This window comes from Polyodon spathula, chromosome 6 (assembly GCF_017654505.1).
Source record: "Polyodon spathula isolate WHYD16114869_AA chromosome 6, ASM1765450v1, whole genome shotgun sequence".
NCBI classification, from domain to species: Eukaryota; Metazoa; Chordata; class Actinopteri; order Acipenseriformes; family Polyodontidae; genus Polyodon; species Polyodon spathula.
In genome coordinates this window covers 2988692-3009267 of record NC_054539.1, presented here as the reverse complement: position 1 = coordinate 3009267, position 20576 = coordinate 2988692, and the positions used below count along the sequence as shown (strand labels likewise).

General features: G+C 41.7%; 1 protein-coding gene across 1 annotated transcript; it reads right to left on the bottom strand.

Annotated features, from left to right (window-relative positions):
- Positions 1–20: 20 nt before the first annotated feature.
- LOC121316697 (DNA mismatch repair protein Msh6-like) lies at positions 21–11192 on the bottom strand. Its single transcript, XM_041251762.1, has 10 exons — positions 10834–11192; positions 8925–9130; positions 7672–7856; positions 4057–6604; positions 3376–3653; positions 2672–2789; positions 2344–2433; positions 1837–1991; positions 1028–1227; positions 21–218 (listed from the first exon to the last, which is right to left on the bottom strand). The coding sequence occupies exons 1-10, from the start codon at positions 11094–11096 to the stop codon at positions 143–145; spliced, it is 4119 nt and encodes a 1372-aa protein (XP_041107696.1). The 5' UTR covers positions 11097–11192; the 3' UTR covers positions 21–142.
- Between the last annotated feature and the right edge of the window lie 9384 nt (positions 11193–20576).

Sequence of the window (20576 nt, the reverse complement as noted above, 5' to 3'; positions counted from 1 at the left end):
GAAAAAAAAATGGAAACTGGTCATTTTTAAATAAACTTTATTAGATCATTACAGTAGTGAATAACCTCTTTTTTTTTTTTTTACTGGAGGGGGAAACAAGAGTTTTCCAGAAAAGAACACTCTTTACATAACGTTTTTAAAGTTAAAATATGGTCTTCACCAGTGAAGTGAATGTGCTGGCATCTGCCTTTGGATCTTCAGCATGTGAACAGAGTTCCCTGAAAGAACACAAGTTGGAAATAACTGTCACGCAACCAAGGTATCCCCTGTACAAAAAAACACCTACGTTTTTTGTAATTCTTCTGCAGCTGTTAAACCCTGGATGCTACATATGCGATAGGATCTGGATATAAATCACATGAGATATTAACAGTACTGTGCCCTAATCTGAGCTTCACCATGCCTTCTACATACATTTTGCCTTTCTTATTCAAGCTGGAGAAATGAACAATACACTAAATATTAATGTGTGAGCTGCACTTTTGACATTCACCTTGAATCCATTTCAAAAGTGAATATTGACAACCCTCCCTTTTGTTTCATATTAACAGGGAAGAAATAACATGGGAGATGCACACTCCTGCCATCTCACAATGGGGAAGGTCTAGTAAGGATGTTTGTGCCAGGTTAAATCTGTTGCTGTGCACACAAAGGCTTGCCAATTTTTCACTCCCACTTTGTGTGTGAAGTGCATTTCAAAGGGAAGGCTTTTTTAAAACTTTACTTCAAAAAGGTGGCCAAATAGACAAGTCAGGTTACCTAAAACACACCTGACACCCTTGTTAAATTTAGATCTATTTCAAAATAAAACCACTACTGTTAAATTTCAAGTGGAACAGCAGTTCCTGTCAACCTGAAGTTAGGGCCACAGAAATGGGGTTTAACGTCCACTTGTTTTGCAACGTAGTCATATCAAATGTAATCCATGCTTAAGTCTGATCTATTCTTATACAGGGGGGGACAAACCACACCTGCAGTTCTGGGGGTGAAGCAAGCATTCCATGGTTTCATAACAAAAGCTACTTACTTGAAGATCCTTAATGAGACGGTCATTCTCTCAAATTCTTTTGCCTTTTTGTGACCGATCTGAATGACTTCCTCAGGAATGTTTGCAAGCCTGGCAGCATTGAAACCATAGCTTTTAGGACAGGCCCCTCTGATGAACTTGTACAGGAATGTGATTGTCTCCTGGCTGGGATCTTCACACTCATTTTCAACCATGCACGCCTGCAAACAATATGATCGCATTATGTCAGCATTCGACCCACAACGATTAATGTTAATTTATAGGCATGCAATCCTGATACACTGTTAAGTTAAAATACTAACTCTGGTGGCAGGGAAAATAGGGAGTTTGTTCAGATTTTAAACCAGGTTAATCAAAATGTAAAAAGTGTCCCCTCCTCTTAACCATTTCACTGCTGACAGAAGACTATAAAAACAAGAGCCAACTCAATTGTTATTTTTGTACCTTCATGGATGCAATTGGTTATGACTGGTTGCCAATGTGAATTAATCACTTAAAAAGCTTTCACTTCCTGAGCTGACATGTAAAACACATACTTCACACTCCCTCTAACAGAGGACAGTAAAATTCAAGGGAGGAAGCTACAACTGCTTTAAGCAACGTAAACACGATTAGTTGAAATGGCAGTATGACTGGGTTTCAGGAGGGATGTCAATTTTAAACATGGACATCCTTCCATTTATTGTAGTACTACTAAACATTAGCACTAAACCCATTCAGCGTGCTTTGATGATACTTGGAACAGCACTGTTTTAGTTTATATCTACAGCGGCTGAATACAGCATCATGTACTGTATTATACTACGTACCATGTGCCCAAGCCGTACTGCTGTGCAGTGTGAATAGTCCTCCACCAGGGAGTGGTAATGTGTGGAAAACAGAGTGCGGCACTGGATATTCTCAGCAAGCTCCTTAACCACAGCACTTGCAATGGCAGTGCCATCATAAGTAGCTGTGCCCCTTCCTACATAAAGGGAAAAAAAATATATATATGAAATGCATGTGTTTGACAAGATGATGACTGCCTCAAAATACAATGAGCTTAATGAAAATGAGTGCTCCAATAAAGTTTTTTCAATTAGCACTGAGTAAGAATCTGAGTTACACCCACCAACACTACACCTGGGGAACTGAATTCACAGTGTAGTGTGTGAATACAGGGACACTGCAGCTAATTTCTGCTCGCAGTTTTACAATGTTTGTAAATTGTTTGAAGTCTGTTTTACATCCTTTATAGGTTTTTCCCAGTTCACCTTATGTTAAGCTAAGTAAATCCAAGCTTAGACTGAATACACAAAATTAAAGAAATGCATTACCCAGTTCATCCAGCAGCACCAGGGAATGGGATGTACCATGATGCAGAATGCTTGCTGTCTCGCTCAACTCCACGAAGAACGTACTTTCACCTAAGAGAGGAACCACACGCCAAACTCATCAGCGCTATTCGCAGTGCTTGTTTCAGCAGCCAGGGTCATGGGTTTGTCTCGGCTCAGAGCCACATAAAAATGAAACGAGCAAGACATGTTTAGAATCCGCTTTCTAACTCTTTAATTTTTCTGTCTGGACAAGTCTGATTTAATGGTGGGGGTTGGGGTGTGGGGTGGGGGGGTGATAGGACTTTGAGATTTTCCATAGCCAGCTCACCTGCCATAATTCTGTCTGATGCCCCCAGCCGGGTGAAGACTCGATCCACAGGAGTGAGCCGGAAACTCTCTGCAGGAACATAGCAGCCCAGCTGAGCCAGGATCACCATGAGCCCACACTGAAGAGAACAGCAAGACAGCCATTGTTGGGTGTGATGAAAAACAGATCAAGGTGCACAAACAGCATACGTACACATACATACAATACCACTTCATACCAAAACAGTTCCTCCAGTACCACCACAGCATCCCTTTTGGCTTCCACACATCATTCACAACATTTGTCTTAACTGCTATCTGATCATATTCATTGTGATTCTGTTGACCCACAGAGCAATAGGAAATCTATCCTCATGCTAACTTACACATTTGCCTCATACATTACACCTCCCCACTGGCTGCAAACCAAAACACTAGGGACCATTGGCATCATAAACCTTCTTCCAACAGCACTTGAAATTAACATTTCCATTTGACTACTGCTTCGAGCCAATTCAGGTTTTAACGCAAGCTTCAGCACCCTTCCAACGTAGGCACAGCTTGCATATTTTGACATACAAGGCTTTCAGGAAGACCTGGCCTGGTCCTATACATCTTTCATTTTGCATTGCTTTTATCTGTTTAGCCAATTCAGCGTCGAGCCTTGGTGGATTCTCTTTTGGTGGCCACCTGGTGAGGTAACTCTCAACACAGGAATCCCCTCACCTGTCTCATAAGGGTAGACTTGCCACCCATGTTAGGTCCTGTCACAAGCACGCAGGAGGCCTGGCTTTCACTCTCCTCTTCATCCTCCTCTCCACTACATCCGATAAACACGTTGTTGGGGATGAAGTCATCCCCAAAGAAGGTCTTGGTGATGCAGGGGTGGCGCGAGCCTCGCAGCTCCAGGAAAGGCACAGCGCCATCCACTGGCAGCACTACCTCCGGGCGGCACATGGGCCCATCCCCTCCCTGGCTGTAGTTTGCCAGACAGATGAGGACGTCTGTGAAAAGCAAAAGAAAAAGCATTCAGATTAATACTTTGCTTTGTGAGCTGGCCACTGAACACTCCCGATTAAGCGCTGATGTGTTTAGCCAGTATTCCAGACGGAAAACACTGTGCAGTCATATATTGTTTTTACTATTTCTTTAAATGCAACAAAGCTTTTTAAAAGAACATACAAGTTTTCATGTGTGTGCAGTGTTAATCCCTTGATTTTTTGGTTGAAAATAGCAAAGATATTTAGAGTTAGTGCTTTTTTTTCTAGATATAGACTATTTGTAATGCATACACCAGATCACACAACAAATGAAGTCTGCATGTTAACAAACTAAAGCTAAAGTGAAACACAAATTGAAAAGCAAATGCCTTAAAAGGGAAGTCACACAAGAAGGAAGAAAATTTACCTAGCACTGCGATGCATTCCACAGCAGTTTGCCAGTCCTTGTAATTCTTGTCAAAGTTGTAGAAGAGTTTCCTCATACAGTCCTTCACAGCCCCATCTCTTTTGTCCTCGGAGGTCACCAGTTCACCAAACAGTCTCTCAATCTCTCCAGTCCAGTAACGCTTGTAGCCCTTTCTAGTGGACTTGACCTCATACTCCTCTGGCACATGTCTCTCCGTCACACTCTCTGGGATCTCCATCTGGTAACGGTTCTTGCCAGTTCCCCAGTAAACAATGGACTTGGTTCCCAATCGCTTGCGCTGCTTCTCCAAATATTCTTGTAAACTGCGTTCTGTACCCTTGATTTCAGACAGGGCTTGATCAAACTCCGGATCGAAGCCTGCTTTGGGGGTTATGACACCGGTGTTGCGCGCCTTCTGGTGGTCAAAGGCCATCTCCCATCTCTTCAGCTCCGCTGAGAAGTCTGGGAAAAGTCCCTTGTCACTTTCGTCTCTAAGACTGACTATCTGCTTCAGCAGCTTCGATCTGAAGTTCTCTACAGCCGGCTGGATGATGCTGGTGACCTCCAGCATAACTTTGAAGCCCTCGAGCGCAGAGAGGAAGTCTGCGATCTTCCTCTTGTTGTAGGTGACCTCTTCGTAGAGGATGGCCCTGCTGTCGGGATGATCTTGGTTCTTCAGAGTGGAGCCCAGGCTGTGGATCTTGCTGAGGAGCCTCTCTAGGTCTGGCAGCTTCTTCAGGAGCTCCCTGATCTCGCTTAACTTGTCCGGGAGGGCCATCAGGTCCTCTGCGGCGTGGAGGCGATCGTCAATGGAGGAGGGGTTGCACAGCGGTGCGCACAGCCATTGCTTCAGGAGCCGCTTGCCGAAGGGCGTGCAGCAGCTGTCCAGCCTCTCCAGCAGGGTGCCCTCAGCGGTGCCCGTTGACCCATTCTGAAGGATCTCCAGGTTGCTCAGTGTCACACCATCCAGCACCATGCGCTGCAGAGTCCTGGCAAAGAAGCTCGACGAACCTTTAGCTTTGCCCATCTCCATGTCCACAGGCACGTACTCTTCAAAGTTGGCCATTGACAGCAGCTCCTGATCTACAAGACACCGCTTCAGGTAAAACACACAAGCGCCAAGTGCCGATAAGGCTAGTTCATAGCCTTCGCCAGGGGTGAGGCTCAGGGAATCACTGTCCGAGGTCATGCTTTTTAGCACAGCGGGCAGTGCCTCGTCGGCATCTCCATTTTTCTTGTTACTTTCTTTGAAGTAGCCCTCTTCTGCTAGAACTTTTAGTGTTTTGGATGCATCCCAGAACTGGGATCCAGATTGCAAGCCCTCTTGTATAACAGAAGCCAGAGAAGATTTTATTATTTTTTGGGTTTCCACCGAGAGATTGCCCTTCTCGAAAAGCAGCTGGGCTGGAGCGTAGTGCGCAACCAGGGTCCTGAACCTGGAACAGTGGCGGTCATCTTGAAACTGACCCACGTGGAACTTGCCCACCGAAGTGTCCACAAAACCAACGCCATACATACGATGGCATCCCGAAGACTCCTCATCAGCTTTCTCTTTGACACACAGGAGGTACTTGCTATGGCTTTCAGATGAAGCTCCATCTAGGACACTGTAGGTCTGGGTGCCTTTGGTGATCACCCTGCACACCTCCCGCCGCACCACTCTGTCAAATTTAGTTGGGCGCGCCATGGTTTTGCAGCGGGCTTCCATCATATCGGGAGTTTCTAATTGCTCCACCCTTGCCACCTTGTATCCTTTTTGGACCAGAACGTCAGAGTAGCGCCCAAAACCAATCTCTGGGAAGCCGGAATGAGCCCAGGAGCCCTTCATGAACACCAGCCCCAGCTCGGTGACCCCTATAACAGCATCCATGTGATACAGCTCATAGAACTTGCCCACTTTGTAGAAAAGGACAGCATCAAACATCTCAGACTTGAGCTGCCACCATCTCCTCATGCCTGGAGTGCATTTGTTAAGAAAGTCCTCCGAGATGTAGAGAGTAGTCGGGTCGTAGTCCGGGTCTGTCTGCTTTCGTTTTTTGGAGTCTTTCCTTTTGCCGTCCTGTAGCCAATCCAGCTTTTCATGATCCCAAACCATCCCTCTGCTTCCTGCTGCTGCACCCCCAGCAGAGTTGGTCTGGCTCTCAAAACTATCCGGTGCAGAGAACGCAAACAACCTCGACTTGGTGTCGGCGGCCACTGCGGGCGACCTCTTTGGCATGTCTGACAGGCTGCTGGGTTTTGCTGTTTTCTCTCTGGCTGGGGTTCTGAGGGCCTCCTGCTTCCTCTTGAAGGGTTTCACTGGGCTCTCGGGGTCTGCCTCAGACTCAGATTCAGGCTCGGTGACCTCGTTCTCATCCACACCACTGCTCGCCTCATCGCTGCTCGCCCCCGCCTCATCTGGATTGAACTCCTCGTCCGAGTTCTCGCTGTCCGACGGCACCATGATGCGTCTCCGCTTTGTTTGCGGACCACCTGCTCTGCTCTGCCTGGCTGGCCGTTTGTTAGATTTGACCGCCTCTTCCTCCTCATCACTGTGTTCCTCATCAATCTTAAAAAAAGAAGAATACAAGATTTATCTTAAAACCTCTCTTGCATCTTTCTACTCTACTCCAAAGATCTTTATGTATCTAAAATGAAGGGTAAAAATCAAGTGGGATGTTAATAAGACTCCCATCACACCGCAGTTTGATCAATTCCTGGTATCACTTGAGTTTACTAAGACACACCTGACCTTGTCACCTATACAGTGTGGCTAATCAAGCTCCTAGTAAAACCTGCATTGGGTGAAAGTCTTATTCTCATCCTTGCAAAACAACTTCAGTATAGAATTGTAATACTCAGGAAGGAAGGCTACCGCAGAGAGACTAGCGCTTTCATATTTTCTATTGAAATCCTCCCATGATGAATGCTTATAAAACTTGCATCAACAGGTCCATGGGGGAACAATACAACAATTTCCACTTCTGTCTTTCCATTTATATTTTGTTAGTGATACTTTAAATTTGTTTATTACCCCCCCCCTCCTCCTCCTCCTCCTCCTCCTCCTCCTCCCCTCTCCTCTCCTCTCCATTGTGATTGGCAGTGTTTTCCACAGTAAACCCAAATTCAAGATATAAAACCATTTATTCTGTATGTGTTCAGTGCTAAACCTACAGCATTAAATCATTCTCTTTGTGCAGCAGTTCAAAGCCATGCAACGAAACACAGGCACAAGCAGGGTTGGGGGGGAAAAAAAGGAATTGACCCCAATTCCTTTTTAAAATCAATCCCAATTACCTTTTAAATCAACTCCAACATACTGATGGCATTTGCAATTAGCAGTATTTTGTTAGTTAGCTTCAAATGAAAGCCGTTGAACAATCAAAACAACTGCTAATGTCTCTAAAACCAGGAACCGATTTTAAAAATGAATTGAAATAGAAATTGACCCCCAACCCTGGCCACAATACACAGCTTCCCCAGCTCCATGCACAAGAATGGCTTCGTTATGCACAGATCCCTGCAATACCAGTTCCTGCTTGACGATGCTCACAGACCCTGTATAAACACCTCTGGATTGAACCAGGTATTGAGATGGGCCCCGCCCTGAACCTCTACTACTGCTGATCAGCTCACCTCCATCTCATCATCATCCTCCTCCTCCTCCTCTTCATCTTCAGATGGCTCCACACACACAGCCAACTGAAGCCTTTTCTCTGCGTCGTCTTTCATGGCACTGTCTGCCAAGTCCACTGCTCTGCGAATCTCAGGCCTCCCGCTGAAGAACACACCACCCACTTTTGCACTGCTTGCGTCTGAGCCTTACATTAAAAAAATAAAATAAATTAATGCAAAGTCAAACATACAACAAAAGGAATTCAGTTATCAATAAGACTTGAATAGAGGCAAAGGACCATTCATAACAACATTTTAAACATGCAATTCTTTGTTTTGTCCAAGGAGTTTTCATATGAAGTTGCAAGCTGAAGTGGTTTATGATACAGTATATTAACTCCCAGGATGCAGCATTAGCACAAAGTCGCATCTAAAACTGGCAAAATTACATTATTAGGGTTCAAACATTAACCGCTAATATCAAGTTCAGAGTACTTTTCATGAAATTTCCAGGACCTTTTTCAAGGAGCAGGTCATTTATTAGAGTTTTGGACAGTTACAGTTCTGAGCCTTGCTATCATTAGTGATTCTATCCCCCACCCCCCCACCCAGAAATACAAATGGAATGTTAACCATTAAGTACCACTGTCCTATTTTGAGGACAGGCTACTTGCACCAAATTGATTTATTTATTTATTATTTTTAAATGTAGTCATTGCCAATGATTTTATACCAGTTTTCTCTTTGGAATCGCCGACTGTGGTATTATATCCCTTTGGAATCGCCGATTGTGTTATTAAATCACTGCTGCAACCCCCCGGCGACTCGGGAAAACGGAGGCTGAAACACAAGTCCTACGAAAACGTGTTCCTGCCAAGCTTCCATTTTTCACACTGCAGATCCACACTGAAGCCACCCTATCAGCCACAGGTGCACGGTGAACTGTGGATTCCCCTGCGGACCTAACCCCTCCCTACCCGGGCGGCGCTCGGCCAATTGTGCGCCACCCCCTGGGAACTCCCAGTCACAGTCAGCAATGACATAGCCTGGATCCAAACCTGTGCTCTCCAGGATACAGGGCGCATCCTGCACTCCAAATGGAACGCCTTTACTGGATGCACCACTCAGGAGCCTGCTTCAATTCTCTTTAACTATATTGTTTTGATAACTTAAATTTCTGTTAACCGCAAAAGTCAAGTCTAAACTATATAAATCCAAATATTCCATTTTTTTTTTCCAATGAAATTTGGCAAGTTAACTGAAACCTCCCTTACCTTGGTACGGCTTGACATACTTCACGTTGACCCAGCCCCTCATGGGAGGCACATCGAAGTACTGCACATGGATTCTCTGGGCTTTCCCCTTGCCCCTCAGGAGCTCTGCAGTCTCAGGGTGATTGTACACCAGGCAGGGCCACCATGGGTGTCCCTCCAGCTTGGCCCACACCAGGTCTCCAGGTTTGAACTGGCATGTGCTTTTACTGCAAAACAACACACGTTACCTGGATACTGCAGACAGACATATCAACATGCTTTCTTTTCTTTCTGCATAGTGGGTGGGTGAGTGAACAGGAGAAATGCAAGCTGTCAGCAATTGTAACAAAGCACCCCCAGCATTCCTAAAAGAATGGTTGGTAAACCTTTAGTAATGTAAAGCAAGCAAGGTGTTAAAACGAAATGGCAGTGCAATTGTTACTTTTTGTGGACACACTGAATGGAACTTACAGCCTACAACCAGTTCCAAATATGAATTCCAAGTGTCCTGTCTCATGTTTATACCCCAGTCTTTGACCAACCACACAATCAATGTCATGGTCTTCAACACAGACTCATGGAGTCTGAGATGTGTCAAAAAAAGGTAATTTATTCTAATACAATACCCACAGTCCTATTTGACCAAGAAAATAGTTTTGTATGTATGCAGCCAACCAATATCTCCGTGCTAGTCTTTATTAGGAATATATCCCTATGGTGTTAACATTGGCATTATCAAAAAGGTTATGAGCTATTAGAAAACATATTGCAGATTTCCTTTCGCCTGACTGGTCAATATGAGGTCCCTAATCTCTGGTAAAGGACCTCCGGTATTATCTTTCACACTATGTTTAATCACTTTGGCAGATGAAATGTAACGGCCTCAGAAGACAGAAATGCAAGATCAGGGTGAGGCCAATTAGTTAAAACCCACTACAAATACATTGTTAATGCAAATGCATAAGGCCTACAGCCCATTATATTTGGCTATTACTGTACTGTAATCTGCAAAGTACAAAAATCCAGCAGCATGACCAGACCCGCCCACACAAAAGACTGAGCTGGGCAGAGATTCAATTACCCGCAGAGTGGAACAGCAATGTGTGAAAGGTTGTGTCCGACAGTGGTACTTTGGGCAAAATATTTACAATTTCATGCATGTTTGACCTAACATCTTAAATTGTATACATTTAAAAATCGCTTAACACCAGCCCACGTGGCTAAAGAAGGCACTTGTATGCGTTTCCCTTCATGCATGCCCTGAAGTGATGTAAACATTTTAAAGTTACAGGCAAGTTCTAACAGGTAAGTTAATTATTAAAAGTTCAGCGGTATCTCAACTAAACCAAGAAATGAAAATGTTTTATAAATTGAAGAATCTGTAACAACTCAATTTATTAACATTATTTCATTATTTCCTAGCCACTGGTACGAGAATGGCTATTTTGAAACGACGCTCCCCTTCAGAGAATGAATACTGTCAGTACTGATCAAACTGTAGGCTGGGCACAGCGTGCGCTCTGCAGCTCCTTACTGCTGGCTCAACAAATCGACTAAGCGAATAAAGTACCAAGAGCACTTTATAATTAAACTACAGTTAAACACATCCAGAACACACTACCCATCCTATACTGGCGATGAACCAACTCAGACCGAGACATCCATAACTGTGCCGACTGTCACACATTACAAAGCAAACATCAAAAGCACCAGGCCATTTGTATTTATTTATTTTCTGTTGACAGATTAGCTTGTCCAATCAGAAACTGTTCCAAAAACAATCATAACCTTCCCAGTACTTTAAAATAAATAACCACGCTATTGCTTCACATTGTAAATGCGGGCCTTGTGCTATACATATAGAACTATAAAAAAAGACATGGGCACACATGTATTGCGAACATTAGAGAGGATCACCATGCCGTTTTACCTGTCTGTTGTTTCTGTCGTCTTTTTCTTCTCTCCGAAGAGCTTGCCGACGATCCTCGCTTGGCCAGATGCCGGCTTGCTCAGCTTTGCAGCGGCTTTCTTTGAAGAGTCAGCTGCCTGCTTCGCTTCTTCCTTAGGAGAAGTGTTGGAGTTGTGCACCGAAGAGGGCAGGTCCGCCTCAGTGGGAGACGGGCTAGGTTTCAGTTTGGTTTTCAATGGGGGCGACTTAGCAAAGAAGTTGAAAATACTGCTTTGCTTCGCCATGTTTGCTTGGTATTTTTGAATTAGACCTAAACAAGGGTAGCGATCTCCATCTGTCCTTTCCTCTCATTTACAATGCAATTAAACTCATGTCCAGAATTGGCGCTCGCGGGAAATAACCACGAGGTAAAAGGTTGGAGAGGAGGGGTCGAGAATGGGCGAGAGCCAATAGGAAGACGGGACTACACAGGTCGCAACATCAGCTGCACTGCCAAGACTTGTAAAAATAAAGACAGACCAAGTCGTGTGTGTGTGTGTGTGTGTGTGTGTGTGTGTGTGTGTGTGTGTGTGTGTGTGTGTGTGTGTGTGTGTGTGTGTGTGTGTGTGTGTGTGTGTGTGTGTGTGTGTGTGTGTGTGTGTGTGTGTGTGTTTTTACGTTGTTTACTTGTGTGTAGTAAATGGACCTCAAACTTATGTTTCCCAGTCCTGTATCTCTCAGTTGTCTGTATCTATGAAGAATTACAACTTTATACAATGTGTGTGCATTTTTCCCTTCTTTCTATGTATTTGCATTTTTGAACGTTAATTTTGAATGCCTTCGCGTTTTTGTATAAACCTGTCTAACTGGAGTCAATTTATTGCAGTTATTATATGTAATTGGATATATTTGTGTGACTCTTGTTTTATACGTTGATGCCCCGATGAAGGCGTGAATCCACTGAAACGTCTGTTTTTGGCTTTTATAAAATATGTAGACTATAATAAAATTATAACAGCTGAATTATGTTAGATGTTTATGCAGTTGATAATGTTTCTGTACATGTGAAATATTTTGGTGTGAAACAAACATTTTAGTTGATCATGATGTTCTTTGTTTTGAAATGTTTAAAAAGCTTTAAAAACTAAATGTAATATTAAAATTCTGATCTAATTAAATAATGGGTGTGCGGAGCAATAAACTAATAAACATACTGAAAGAAAAAGTAGTTTTTTCTTTTACCACTTCTTGCATGCATTTTTCGCTTGTTTCATTTTTACAACAAACAGCAGAGGTGAGATTTGAACACGTGGCGTCAGTCATTGTTAACCTCTACACAGTATTAATCCAGCGAAGACACAGTTTGGCGGTAGCAGTTGCATGCATTGCCAAAATGACCAAAATGCTTATAATTATATACTACAATCCCATTGTAACGAATATGTGATGTAACGATTCAACATATTATTTACAATCACGGGCGTAATTTACACGGGGGACTGTACCCCCTCACGTTTTGATTATTTCAGATAGAATCATCTTTATACATTCATCGCTATCGTCATATTCAGTGTCCAATCAACTGTCTCACTAATCAGGTGATTAAGTGCATATGCTTCAGTCATGGTCAATCAAGCATGTCATGGTCAAGGATGAATGATCGAGTGATTAAAAAGAAAACAAAAACATTTCGTCAATGTCCATCATTTATATACCTTATTCTTCTGAAAAATAAATGTGTTATAATAGTGATATGTTTCTTATGATAAGTATTGTATCAATTATGGGGCTATATGATTATTTAAATTTAGTAGTCGCCAATTATTTTTTCCCAATTTGGCATATCCAATAATTTTTTAGGCTCAGTTTACCGCTACCACCCTCGTTGACTCGGGAGCGGCGAAGACGAACACACGCTGTCCTCCGAAGCGTGTGCCGTCGGCCGACTCCTTTTTTCACACTGCAGACTCACAGTGCAGCCACCTCAGAGCTACAGCGTCGGAGGACAACACACCTCTGGACAGCTTACAGGCAAACCCGCAAGCGCCCGGCCAGACTACAAGGGTCGCTGGTACACAGTGAGTCGAGAACACCTTGGCCCGCCACCGGGCAGCGCTCGGCCAATTGTGTGCCATTATTTTCCTATTTTTCACTTTGATAAAGCAGGTGTTTCCACTGATGTCAGGAACCAGAACGCTTTCACTTGCCTGTACCTTCTCCAGTATTGCAGCACCATCCTGAAAATGGTCTTATAGCAGTGGAATACTGCATGTGTGCGGGTGGGCCCACACACAGGAAGAGGCGCACAGAAGCTTTTGGTTGTTTTTCTTCTTTTATGACAGCTAGGCATTATTCTCTGAGTGTCTCTCGCAGGCAGCTTCCAGCTAATGTACAATCTACCTGCTGGGAGATACCTGTCCCTAGTCCTACATCAGAGGCATCAGTCTGCAGGATGAAATGTATGAATCAGGCTCAATTTACGTATTCATTTATTTCAGTTTTAGGGACAATTTAAAAACCTGTCCTGTCTCAAATGTGCACAGTATGCCTCTTTACATTTTATAAACTTTCCTTTTTAATTAGGGACTTGGAATTTTAGAAAAAAAAAACAGGTAGTGGTAAACGTGTACAATGCAGGAGGCTGTAGGAAATTCAAATGTGGATGTCTGCACCCGGCAAGAACTAAGTCCTTAGTGTTTGTTTTTCTTTCTTTAGCTACAAATAAATAAATAAATAAAAAATATATAATATATATATAAAACCATATTGCATCATTTTGTGTTCTGTGTTCCCACAGATGTTTGAGTGTAAGTTGAAATGATCATTAACAGCAGTGAGATTGAATTCTTAACACTGGCATGTGATTCCTTTTGTATGGTACAAGGCAGTAAAGTCATGCACAGTTTAACAAGCCTCATACCTGGAGTACCCTGGTTGTTGTGGAAGAGTGAGCAGGTAGGTGACTCCAAAAATATGGCTTGGTATAGGTCGCCAACGCAGGGTCAGATTAACCAACATGCCAATAAGATAATATCCACAGGGCCCTCAAAATATTGGTTATCGTTGGAGCCCCCATGTCTTTTAATCTGGCTGTGGGACCCTGTGAGTCTTTTCGGTTTCATTCCAACTGAGCTGTCAGTTACTTAACTAGACCCTTAATTGAACTAATAATTAGATGTTTTTAATTGTCCTCAACTCCTAAAAAGGTGCATAGTTTGTTATAAAATCTTACAGCTAACTTGAAATCTGCAACTGTTTAAGAGTCTAGATCTATTAAGCACATTATCAGTTCAATTAAGAGTCTAGTTACGTAATTAGAGCTCAGTTGGAATGAATACCAGCAGGCACAGGAGGTCCCAGGACCAGGGTTGGGAAGCCCTGCTATACACTGCGGGTCGTATTAAAGCCTGGAATGGATGAAACTGCTATCCAATAGCAGTCTTATTTCCATTCCTGTGCTGTCAGTTACATGGTCCGATTGCAGTTAGACCATTGGAGTGAGTTACAACACACACACACAAGCAGCAGAACAGCGTATGGATTTTCAAACAGATTTTATCGCGCCTTTAAAATATGGTCATCATGGGGCCTTGTGTGTGGGTAAGCTCACATTGCCGAAGCTTGTCTTTCAGTCTGGGTCTTGTCTTAAGAATAGTTGTTTTTAGCCTTTACAACCACTGGGGGAGACAAAACGTTATTAACCATTTAAAGCTTTTACTTTGTTGTTTTTAACAGTGTCAGAAGTGAAAGAAGATGTCAGTGCTAACCATGCTGCAGAATTGTACTGCGGGAGTGTCTGATGATGTATGCAACGTTCACTGTTTCAGACAGCAGGCAATGGAAAGTATTAATGCTACAGCAATACTGGATCCAGGCACCACCAGTCTGTTTGTTCTGTTGGCCTTGCTTTCCTCCCAAGGGTGATTTGTCAACCCCATTATTTCTTCAGTAAGTAGCTCTTTAATAGACTGGGCCTCACCTCTGGAGTTCAGTATCTTGTTGATGTATTGAGATTGGTTTGTTTGGTTAAAAGAGGTGAGACCAGAGGTGGTCAGTTGCGACGAGCCAATATTTGAATTGGGTAAACCATTTAAAACCAGGTAGAAAAACAGGTCAAGCACTACAGAGCTCTGTTTTTTTATGTGGGATATTTCATCAAAATAAATCAAAATAAATACTGCAAAGTTGAACTAAACAATGACAACGAGTAGATAAAGTGACACTGGGGCTAGTTAGGGGCAGGCGAATGGATACAATTACATTTCTAAATCAGTTAATTAGTTGACCGAGTTGTCAGGCAGACACTTTTCAAAGGATGACAGTTAGATGGCCACAAGGGGGTGGTGTTGCTCTATACCATTAGACATTACACAAAACTCTGAGATCTTTCCATTTAAATCCTAATATGCTGTTTCCAGTAGCCCATAAGCAACAATTGAAGTTCATCATCTAAAGTTTGTTTCAAACCTCCAATCAGTATATCTTGCTACAAACAGTATGAGTTGAAACTCATTACCCTGGTGGGTGGGTCTCATTTCAGCACTGTGTGGGCATTAAAGACCCATGCTCATATTTGGCGGCTATTTGGCGCACCAAAGCTGGTCCATTCTCAACACACCATTGAACCAGTAACAGAAGTTTAACAACAGCCTATCATATCCACGGCATTGGACACTAGTACGTAACTTCTTCCTTTGGAAACTTATATTGATTAGGATTGGGTTTGAAACCACTGGAATAACTACTTTGAAGTCCGGGGCTCCAGTATGTCCACTAGATGGCAGTAATAAAACAAATGCAGCTCGGTAGCTGACATCAGTTCATATAATAAAGTAGTATTGCCCAAGTCCTCCTTCCCTCCCTACTTTTAATGATATGTGTGTTTCTGCAGTTGATAGATTGTTATGAAACATAAAGTATAAATATATATATATATATATATTATATATATATATAATATATAGTATATATATATATTATATATAATATAATATAAAAGAAAAACATCTTTTTGTAATAAACTGGAAAGAAACGACACAATGCCCAACTTTCATTCAAACGGTTATGTGGTTAACTTACATACAATACACCATTTGAATGAAAGATATATATATTATATTATATATATATATATATAATATATAGATATTATATATATGATATGCACTGATATCCACGTTATATATACATACTTTGCACTGAATCAACAGTTAGCGTGTATCTGATGTAAGCATTAATAAACCACCTGAGCTGTGAAAGCTGGCAGTGTGGTACAACAGTCTGCAGAAAATAAACCACAAACACACCAAGGCCAAAATGTTTTACTGCAAAATAAAAATGATTTAAAAAAAATTAAAATGTTAGAAGCTGGGAATTAACAATTTGTGTCACTTGTGTTTTGCCCAGCTGGAGTTTGCTGAGGAATAATGTATGCATGAAATGCATACTTTGAGAGAACACTTGCTTGCTAGATATTTGCTACTCATTTTAAACATGAACCATGCAATCACTCATAATGCAAGATCAACACTGAATTGCTATCAAATTCGTTATTCTTTTTTTCACTTTTTTGATGCAAGAATACAATGAAAAATAACAAATGAAAAAGAAAATAATCTCAAATCAAATTGTTAATGGACTGTCACACTAACGTGAAAATATCTTGTGCCAGTTCCAACATATGAAATACAGCCCTGTGGCAAAGTGCCCCGCCCCTGTGTGCATTTTGTGTTGTATGTTGTATGTTAATGTTGGTGTATAGTCATTGGTACACGGATAGTAAACAGGTCTGTATACCACGAGTGTTTAAAATGTATATTTATATTAGACACAGGGATTGCACAGCACTTCACATGCAAGTACAAAGTATAATATGTGAGCACAGGGAATTGCACTTTATTAATTCATGTCCAATTGAATGAATGATTAGCAATCGAGTCTCGGTACAGCTGCATAAAACAGCATGTTTTCACTCACTCACTCTGACTCATATCAGTATAATCATAATAATAATAATAATAATAATAATAATAATAATAATAATAATAATAATAATAGTTAATAGTTAAAATATCAGCTCCCCGTGTTTGTCTGTGTAGTCCGTTTTGTTTGTCTCTTTAATTTGGCGAAAGTGCCGTGTCTTGTGTTTTTGTTTGTTACAACCTTTTTATTTACTGTTCTGTTCATTCTTTAAGTGACGAGTGAAACCAATCGCTCTGTTCCACCCAACTCCACCTCTCAGTTGTTTATTTCCTGGTTCCTATTTCTGGTCTGACGTCCCCTACTCCGGCCATCTTTGTGACAAGCACCCAACACAATGATGAAATAGGGAGCTTTGATATACAGGGTGGCAAATAATGATTTACCCAGGACACCCGATTGAATGTCTTTCACGAAGAATGAAGACCTCATAGATGTGTACAATATTCAGTTCATCTAGGTTACAGACTAACAGAAACAGTCTTTCACCAGAAAGTCAGTTTTATTATTAAATAGTACATGCAACTGAAAGCCTGCTTGATCTCATTACTGGCAGAAACAGGTTTAACTATTCACACAAACACAAGACATGCCTGTTTGTCTTTAAAAGTAGAAGAACAGAAATGCTTATCAGATTGCGTTGTTTTGTATTATAGTGATTTGAATTGAATTGGATTGCTAACAGTGAACGAGTGGCCTCCAGTGGGAGTATAATAGAATAATGGAACAATGGGGAACAATATTGGAATTCTGATGTTCTATCACACAAGCAAAGTATTCCCCATGAAGTATATTCCACAACAGAGTTTGATATGGTTGGGAAAGCAGACTTTAAAAATGAAACCCTTCTCATGTACCAAATTTTGAAACTAATAATAATAGTGTTTGCAAACCTGTAATTGCTATAAAATGTTAACATATGATGAATAAAACAAACCCTTTATGCTCCTGTGTACTACATACCCATGTTCAATATAGAGATAAAAATTTTAAAAAGCTGCTAAATAATGCTAATAACAATAATAATCAGTAAATAGTAATTATCAAATAAAAATCAAACAACATCAAAACGTGTGTGTGACAGAAATACAATGATTCTTGGTGGTAAATCTCCCTCCCGACCTGTGAGGGTGCTAAGCAGCGAGAAAAGAGTTCTTTAGATGGGCTGGTCTGACAGTTCCTTCCCAGGGTTGGGAAGTCAGCCAGTCTGGAACAAGGCGAGACTCCGTTGCAAGAACGTATTGACCTGGAAGGGAAATAACGTGGCAGCCATATTGGTGTGTACTGCCAGGAATTATTGTTTGGTCTCCAGACCCGGAAATACAAAATAAAAACATCTCCAAACTGGAACTGCCTTCACAACCACTGCACATTTTTCTTTGGTCTTTTCTTTTGTTTTCATTTTCATAGCGGACCCTGCACCTTCCCTTGTGTTGGACGGATAGTCACAAATTGAGACTAGATAAAGAGTAATTAGGAGGCACTTTTTTACACAGAGAATTGTGGGAGTCTGGAACCAACTTCCCAGTAATGTTGTTGAAGCTGACACCCTGAGATCCTTCAAGAAGCAGCTTGATGAGATTCTGGAATCAAAAATCTACTAACAACAAAACGAGCAAGATGACCCGAACGGCTTCCTCTCGTTTGTAAACTTTTTTATGTTCTTATGTTCTTATCTCCCTGGGTCATACTTTTCATATCTTGTGTTAACCGACTGGCTTACCTGTAAAGTAGCTGCATGCTCTTTTGTTTGTACAGTCACAAAGGTAAGTGATTAGCTTTTGGGAACAAAAGCCAAAAAGCACTCTAATGTAGAACGCAAACTCTCAAGTTCCATGGCGGGGTGCACATCTGTGTAAACAGGTGCAAAATCAAATGATGGAGGACTGGCATAATGGTAGGGATCAGTAATAAAAACCCACCCAGTCCCCTGCTGTTCCTGGCTCCACATTCTCTTCATCATCATCGCTGTCGCTGGTATCGGAATCCTCTGAACAAACTTCGCTAAAAATTATATGAATTACAACTAAATAAGTAAAACTAATAATAAAACAAAAAATAAAAATTAAAAACACTATATATATATATATATATATAGAGAGAGAGAGAGAGAGAGAGAGAGAGAGAGAGAGAGAGAGAGAGAGAGAGAGAGAGAGAGAGAGAGAGTGCTTCCCGCAATATATCTCAGTCTTCTAAACGCTCGCAGGTAGATTAGAATCTCTACACGACACGCAATTGGATACAAATGTCACCTGACCCTTCCCCGACTTTCATTGCACATTCCACTGTACTAGCACTGCTTTAGAGAATGAAACCTGAAACGCTAGACTGAGAAACCGATCATAGAATAGAATGGGAAACTTGACGTAGACACATATGGCATAGTACTGTAAGGGGGTTTTCATTTGACATGAGTGTGTACGTCATGGTGTTTAATTGGTTATAAAAGGGGAAAAAAACACTTTTTTTCTTTTTTTTGACAGTATATACTTTTCATTATTTGACTTGTCATTCTATTCATAATTACTGTTTATATTGATGGGGAAATTATCTGTTTGTTAATGTGTGAATGAATCATAATTAAATAATATTTTCCTTTTAAATAAGCAGCAGAAAGCATGGCTGCAAATAAGATGCATTTATTCCATTGTTTAATTTCCATATTGAATTTATTCTCAAAAGCACCAGTTAAAAGGTCGGAATTATTATCTAGATTCATTATTTTCTTCGAGCTACAAGCATTAGCATGCCCCTCCCAAGGTTTTTTAAGCATGCATAGTAGACATTACGAAGTTACAAATGTAAGATACAATTTGTTGTGCAGATTATTGCAGCAGCAGATGTGTAGTAAAAGAGAACACATCCACAGAAAAAAAAAAAAAACATGGTGTGGAAGGGGTGTGGGTAATTCACTGACTAGGAGACAGACAGGTGTACTTGAAAACACCACACAGGTGCCCAGTTTTATTTGCAAACAGTTCTTGCTTTTACCGGCAGAGGGCACTGTTGACCTTGGGCTGCCTATCAACGATGATAGACAACACCACGGAAATACCACAGCTGGTACGTGAACAGCAAGTGCACTCGCAGGTGCTCAAAGAAATAATAATGAAAACAGAAGGCGAAAAGAACAATGGAAAATAAAACAGTAATAAAACTACAAATAAAAGGTGCTGCACTCGGCAGCGTTATCCCGGTCGTCGCTACCCGCACAACCCGGATCACCGTCCTACTCTGTAGGCTAACTAGCCTGTTCTTTCACAATACACCGGGGTCTGCCCAAGGGTTCCCCGCTCTCTCTGTCTCGCTATGAAACTCTTTGTTTTGCCTGATTCCCGGTCCTGGATCAGAGCTTCCGCACTCTCGTTGCGTCTAAGTGGGCAGACCTGAAGAAACAGCAGAGCATTTTTTTATAGGGCTAGCAATCTGCCAAGACTCGCCTCTAAGCCATTCAGAGAGGGGGAAAGTCCACACACCCACTTTCCCACCTCCCCGTGTCACTGCCATGACTCACAGGCGGTTGTTGGACGACTGTCGCCCTCTTCCTGCAGCCCGTGAACACACCAGCAGAGTCAACACAGATCTCTCCCTGTTACACATGGCTATTAAAAAAAATGCAGTTAGAGGCGCAAAACAATTGCACCCCAAAAGTAGACAAATCAAAATCAAAAACAAAATGGCCAAAATGGTTTAATTGATCAATTAAAAAAATACTCAGAGAAAAAAGTCACTTTACAGAATTTTTAAAAGGGACCAAGAACAAAGTACACAGAAAGAGTACATAGAACTCCAAATGCAAGTCAAAA